Consider the following 7,204-nt stretch of genomic DNA (forward strand, 5'->3'; position numbering starts at 1 on the left):
CCCCAACACTTCTTCCTCATAACCTTTTTTTATTCAAGATGTTGATCTCAATCTTGCATATCTCTCAAGCTCATATCAAACATGCACAGGAACCCTGAACTAATATTACCAATAGGAGCTGTGAGAACCCAAATGATCCAAATCATTGTCACTGGACATTTTAGCTTTACTTTACCCTGCCCGCTCCAATACATCCTACTTTGAACTCGTGTGAATAGAGAAGCTCATTGTCTGGAGAATTATTGCTAAACCATTGTTTCTGTTTCAAGGCTAGTGGGAAAACTCAAGAAAACCAACAGCCAAAGCTAAAGAAGGGTCATTTTCCCAAAGATGCAGGGAAAAATGTGAACTGTTCCTAAAGGCTGAGGGCTAGGTCATCAGACCAATTCAAGGAACGACAAGATAACCGTGATATCTGTCCTCCTTCACACTACCATGATGCACCCCCTGACCTAAAACACACTGAGCTTTTCCAGTAGTTGAGAGCCTTTCGGACAATGTCATTAAATGAGTGAAATGTAAACTCCAGACAATTTCTGGATTTGACCCTAATATTGTCCTGAGTACATTGCTTCAGCTTGTTTTCCCTCAGTCTCTAGTTTATAGTCCAAAGGAAAAGAGGCCTGACGAAGCACTGGCCACATTCCTGCAGTGTGGCCGTGAAACTTTAATGCTGCTGGAGTGCGGTCAGGTGATCGAGAGAAGAGCTCTCCTTTAGTCGACCGCTAGAGTGTAACCACTTAAGGCCCTCCTCCAGCCACTCCACCCATGTCCTCGGCTCCCTCCCACCTGAAACCTAAGGAGAAACCTGAGTTCAGGCATCTGTGTTTGTTTGCTGGGAGAGAAGGGGGCAGGGAGCACATGATTGAGAGTAAATAAAAGAGAGAGAGAGGGATCAGGGAAAGGTGAAGGGCCCTTATCAATGAGTGTACAACCACTCTCACGTGTTCTTTGCTTTTCCCACCAGAAATCTGCATTTCAAAACCATGACGCTGAAGCCTCTGATAAGTGGATTGACACCAGCCACTAAATGGCCGCTCAGTTTTTTTTACAATTACAACAATGCTTCAGGCTTTAAGAGCAAGGTTTATCCCTCAACATTGATTCAGCAGTCATTGCAAAGTGCTTCAATGCAGTCTAAAACAACAACAGGCTGGACTTTGTTGCTTATCAATAAGTCAAAGACTATCATGTGCTGGAAACAGATATCACTACACAGTCACTGTGGTTTTCCAGAATACTTACAGGCTGTAAGTATTCTGGAAAACCACAGTGAAAAAGGTTTACAAATATCCAACCTTCAAATTGCTATTTTAAATCAACACTGCTCTGCACACTTGCTAAAGAACATTTGTCTGGAAATCTCAATTCATTTGTAGGGCTGCGTGAGTATGGCCAAAAGTATGGGAGTAAATCTCACTGTAAACTATTTAATCATCACCAAATTCTGTGTTATTATGACCGATCATAACTCAGCTTTATGCAGACATACATTTAGCATGGTGTACAGGGCCGGTTTTTGGCATAGGCGACAGATCGCTGCGGTGGCAGCTCTGGGAGGGAAAAAAACATTTTTGACTGTTTGCGCTCATCCTAATTTTCGGCCTTGATGTAAAAACATTCATAATTAAGTAAATGTAATACCCTTTTCACCCCAGTTACACTTTTCATTTGCCCTGTACGATGGGCACTGTAAGTGATGAAAGTGCAGGGGTGTTGGCTTATCAGGCGCCCGCAGCTCACAGATAAAGTGGGCGTGGGAGCGAGAGATAAATGCAATTTATGTAAACAAATATTTCCAAGGCACTCCTTTATAGTTATTGGGATGAACAGGTTTGAAATCATTTCAATGTATACTATAGGACAGTAAACCAAAAAATATCGTTTAAAACCTGAGAGATGCAAAAATATGCATAAATAAATGTTAAAATAATAAGATATGAATGAACACCAACAATAAAATAAGTTACATTGATTTGTTATTGGTTATGTTCACACACCGCTGCAGACTCTGCACGAAGGAGCCGCAGTGCTGCAGCTCCTGATCGGAGCAGAGACACACGTTCAATAAGCGGAAAAACGATATCCTGTCACAGAGATCTGCTAATTTAAAGTAAAGTCAACACATATCGACCCTAAATAAAGTATATATTAACAACGAGAGATGTTTTAACGTATGGCTTAAACAAATGACAAATTAGCGAGGGTGATGACGTCAGAGCATCGTCCTATGTGCCGGGCTGAGCCCCGGACAGCCCCGGCCCAATTTAACCCCTGCTACAGCACCTCACAGCAAAGGGTGGTTGCTATAGATTCTAATCATTGTATGTGCCTTTTCAAATCGACTGTGGTTGTGGTAGAACTGAAACAAGATGCAAAAAAAACAAGTCATTTTAGACAGTCCCGTCCCCCCCCCCCCCCCCTTTAGGGAAAAAGTAAGTATATTTCAGAATCTAGGCCAGACTGATTGGTTCAAAAGTTTCCCACATTCTAGATTGTCATAAAAAAAATACTTACATTTGTATTCATTTTATACTTTTTTTTATTATTAACAAGGTACATATTATATAGTTGGTGTCAGTAAAATGTATAATCACAGCGTTTATACATTTAGGGCAGGAGTGTAAGCAAAAACAAAATAATGTGGTGGGTTGACATCATTCACTCACGGAACTATGGGTTCCGCACGGACATTTTAGTTTACAGGAACTTCCGTTTTCCGGTCAATCAGTTTCCCCGGGCTTGAGTTTGTTTACATGCTGTTCCATGTTGAATAAAAGACCAGCTTTGTATTTTTACACACTGCCTCGGACTCCCGTCTCTCGGAACTTCAATGGCGATCAATATTGAGAAGGAAAATTCAGTTAAATCACTCAAAGAAACCCCTTTTGAGGGGAGGACACTGGAGGAAAAGCTGAGAGTAAAAAAGCTTGGTCCTGATTGGCCCGACATCGCCATTAGGCAGGAGTCAAAGGACAGACGTAAGCATTTTCATCGCTGTTTCTCAAGGAGCTGGTTTAGCAAAAAGGCTTGGCTAACTGGCTGTAGCGACACCAACACTTTATTTTGCTTCCCCTGCCTCCTTTTCCGGACTTCTAGATCAGACCTAGCATGGACTCAGAAAGGTGTTAATGACTTAAAACACCTATCAGAGAAAGCAAAAAAGCATGAACAAAGTAAAGTCCACATGGAAAATGCTATGCAACTAGCCATGTTTGGAAGAGTAAACATAGCTGTCCAACTCGACGAAGACTACAGGATAGGCATCCGTAAGCATAACGAGGAGGTGGACAAAAACCGGCACATCCTTTCTAAAATAATAGACTGTGTCAAGTTCTGTGGTGCCTTTGAGCTTGCCCTGCGTGGACATGACGAGAGTGAAAGCTCAGAAAATCCTGATATTTTTAGAGGGTTGGTGGATTTTGTTGCATCACTGGATGTGGTTCTAAAAGAGCATCTGCAGACTGCCACTGTGTTTAAGGGAACATCTAAGACAATACAAAATGAGCTCCTTGACTGTATGCTATCAGTTTTGAGAGAGTGCATTTTGGAAGAAATCAGGAGTGCAGACTTTGTAGCCATCCAGGTTGATGAAACAATGGACATTTCCACTCAGTGTCAACTCGTCCTTGTGATCCGTTACATTGACAAAGCCCATGATGTGCAAGAGAGGTTTTTTGAGTTTATATCTCACCAGAGTGCCACAGCTGATTCCATCGCCACTGCGCTTCTGGATAGGTTGAGCTCCATTCTCCCTGATGACCAGAAGAGCAAGCTCATTTCCCAGGCATATGATGGTGCAAGTGTCATGAGAGGAACCACAGGTGGTGTACAGAAGAAGGTTCAAGACGTCTATGTGAATGCACACTATGTCCACTGCTATGCTCACCAACTAAACCTCATCATGCAGCAGGTGACATCTCACATCACCAGAGTGAGACAGTTCTTCTCTGACCTGGGTGGAATCTCTGGTTTCTTTGCTAGATCTCCCAAGAGAACCAACGTGCTCGATAAAGTGGTGGCCCACAGACTCCCAAGAGCATGCACGGTGAGATGGAACTTCCACAGCTGTACTGTGAAGACTGTGTTTGAGCACAAAGATGACCTCCTCCAGTGTTTTGAAACCATCAGGGACTCCGGCGAGTTTGATCCTAACACTACGAGAGAAGCTGGAGGCTTTGTGAGAATACTGGAGGATGATACCTTCCGTTTCTTCCTGGAACTGTTCCATCGCATCATGCCACATGTGGATGTTCTCTACAACCAGCTCCAGAAGCGGACCGTCAACTCAGTCTTTGTTCAGGGAATCATGCAGGAGTTCACCGACAACGTTAAAAAGATCAGGTAAATTCATATGTATGTTGTATGTAAGATTATTATGTACAATTTCAATTTGTTTACCTGTCAACTAAATCTATACCTTTCCTCTTCAGAGATTCCCTCCCTACTTTCTGTGGAGAACACAGCAGCTGTGCATCTCAGCAGCAGCTGGGCAAGAAACGACGCACACTGGGCCCAGGTGAACTTCAGATGCTCGCTACAGAGGTGAGATAGAAGCTAAATGTGTGGTCTTTTACAATGTTTTCAATTGTATTAGTGCTGCATTGTGCAGAAAAGACATTACGCACCTTAAAGTAGGTCCTTTCTATACATTTTCTAACTTACTAATGCAAGATGAAACTGTAGAGGTGGGACAAATGAAGTGTCCCCTTTCATAAATTATTTAACTGAGTCCAACAGTTAGAATGAAAAACAAACATGATGTGACAAAATGACATGCAGCCTAAGAGACAGTCACAGACATCACTTAATCAATTGCAAGTTGAATTTAATTGCAATCTTTGTCATGTCAGTTTAAATAATACAATACACTCACAGTATACAAAACATCAGCAACTAACGGCCATAGCATTTTATTCACATCATTATCACACTCGTCAAACTATTTAGTTAGCCCTGGTGCTCAGAAGCTTCTGCATTTGATATGCTTCTCCACTCTTTTATTCAGGTTTTTCCTTTAATTAGTCTTTTGTACAAATCTCAGTTAGGTAAAAACTATATATACCTACCAGTGGTGGTTCTATACCAATTTCACTGGGGGGGGGCCGGGCTGGGGCCAATTCTTTTCTGAGAGGGGCACAATAAATGCAGGATGAAAAAGACAAAGACAGTATGAAGTAATTGCGCATAAGAAAACAATGCAATACAGTTATTGGTACACATATTTATTTCAGATACTTATAGTTACAGTTTTTACGCTCTAATGGGTCCGACTAGAATGACAAATAACGTTAGTTCCGCCTATTCCGTCAGCCAAGAAATCGTTTAATCATACACTTTTCATTTTCAGGGGGGTCCAAAGTCAGTGTTAAGGGGCACTGCCCCCCCCCCCCCTAGAACCGCCCCTGATACTTAGCAATCTTGTACATAGTTTACTATAAGATATATAAATCCTGAATCTACCAGTATTTACAGCTAAGGTGACCTAACTTTTAGAGTGACTCTATGGTCATTTGCATGGTTCCTATCAAATGTATGCAATGATCAAATAGTTTTTACAGATTATATTTTGATATGGTACAACTTGATATTGTAATATTGACATTTCCATATTGTACTAATTTGGTGCTTTCATTTTTTAGGTTTGTGACACTATCTTGGGCCATACCAAACAGCGGTTCTCCTTCACCAAGCACCTGATCAGTGCTACACTGCTGCAGGGAGACAAATTCCAGCAGTACAACTGCCATTTTCCTGAAGAAGCACTGGACACCACGATGGAGGCTTACCCACTGCTGAACCAGAGCAAGCTGAAAAACGAACTGTCACTCATCTACAGCAACGATGAGTTTAAGAACTGCAGGGGTGCTGTGGCTCTGTACCAGCTCTTCATGCAGAACAATCTTCAGGACACCTTTTCGGAGACTGTGGCACTGCTGAAGATCCAGATCACCACTCCCATGACCACAGATGAATCTGAGAGGTGCTTCTCAACGCTGAAGAGAATCAAGACCTTCCTCAGGAACACAATGTCCCAGGATCGTCTCAATGCCTTGGCCATGCTTTCTATGGAGAGAAAACTTGTGAAAGACATGCCTGACTTCAACCACAGAGTCGTGGACAAATTTGCGTCCCTCAAGGGCAAAATTTATGTACAGAAAATAGGTGCAGTTTTGGTATAGTCCCACCTGGAAAAAGATGCACCAGCCGCCAATGTTCAGTATCTTTGAGTGAAAAGTCTCGTCATCTATTGGATAGATCTGTACACACATTCATTTACCATTCAGGATTCATTGCTTAAGTGATTCCTAATCCTTTCATTTGGCGTCATCCATGTCAACATTTCTATTTGTCCATTATTTAGTTTTTTTGACCAGATACCTGTAGTTCCCAGGGTCCTCACTGTAAGGGAATGGTTATTCAAATGTGATTCTAATTGTTGAAATGGATTAAGCCCCTTTGGTAATACCAGTCTGAAGTCAGGGAAACAGTCTATCCTGCACATTTGAGGCACCTGTTTGAAGTTGTGGATCAAAGGCCTTAAGATGTATTTGGAACATTTGGACATTTGCTGTAGGGAAAAAAGCAAGGATGAGAACATACTGTAGATGTTTCTCAGTCATTTGTCTTAAGAGGACATTTAACTGCGGAATATAGGAACCTGCAAACATACGCTTGAATGCTACATAGCACGCTAAAATAAAATGAAAATGCACTGCATTGTGATACTGTTTCGGGCACATCTGTGGGAATTCTGTGTTGAACAAGAAAAATCATAAAAATATTTGTGAAAAGAAAATGGGAAACGATTTTTTGTCAAAGCACTTAAGATATTCATTGCTATCAGGATGTTAAGAGCATTCCATGGAATATAATAAAGTGTATCTCGAGCCAGTTTCTCAAACTTACCTACCCCACCTTTAAGAATGTTAGAATCCTTATAATGCATGCTGCTGACATTAGCATTTTCCTAACTTCACCACTGTGCCTAAGTACAGATCTGTTAGCAAGGCAGTAGCGTTCGCTTAAAGCAGGCTAATATGTCCTCAATGAAATGAGCAACTCTTGGGTTTCATGATTCAAGGAATTTACATCGCTCATTTTACCAATCGCCTTTATTCAAAACCACACCATGATCCAAAGCATAATAAAAAAAAAAGAGTGCTATGTTAAATTGCAATGTCTTTACTATGTAAAAGTGTAC

The 7,204-nt window shown here is 41.5% G+C and overlaps 1 protein-coding gene across 1 annotated transcript; it reads left to right on the forward strand.

Annotated features, from left to right (window-relative positions):
• Positions 1–2,625: 2,625 nt before the first annotated feature.
• Positions 2,626–6,799, forward strand: LOC117549849 (zinc finger MYM-type protein 1). The gene is made up of 3 exons (XM_034221948.1): positions 2,626–4,344; positions 4,434–4,545; positions 5,643–6,799. The coding sequence occupies exons 1-3, from the start codon at positions 2,834–2,836 to the stop codon at positions 6,180–6,182; spliced, it is 2,163 nt and encodes a 720-aa protein (XP_034077839.1). The 5' UTR covers positions 2,626–2,833; the 3' UTR covers positions 6,183–6,799.
• The last annotated feature ends 405 nt before the right edge of the window (positions 6,800–7,204 follow it).

This window comes from Gymnodraco acuticeps, unplaced genomic scaffold (assembly GCF_902827175.1).
Source record: "Gymnodraco acuticeps unplaced genomic scaffold, fGymAcu1.1, whole genome shotgun sequence".
In the NCBI taxonomy this organism is placed as follows: Eukaryota; Metazoa; Chordata; class Actinopteri; order Perciformes; family Bathydraconidae; genus Gymnodraco; species Gymnodraco acuticeps.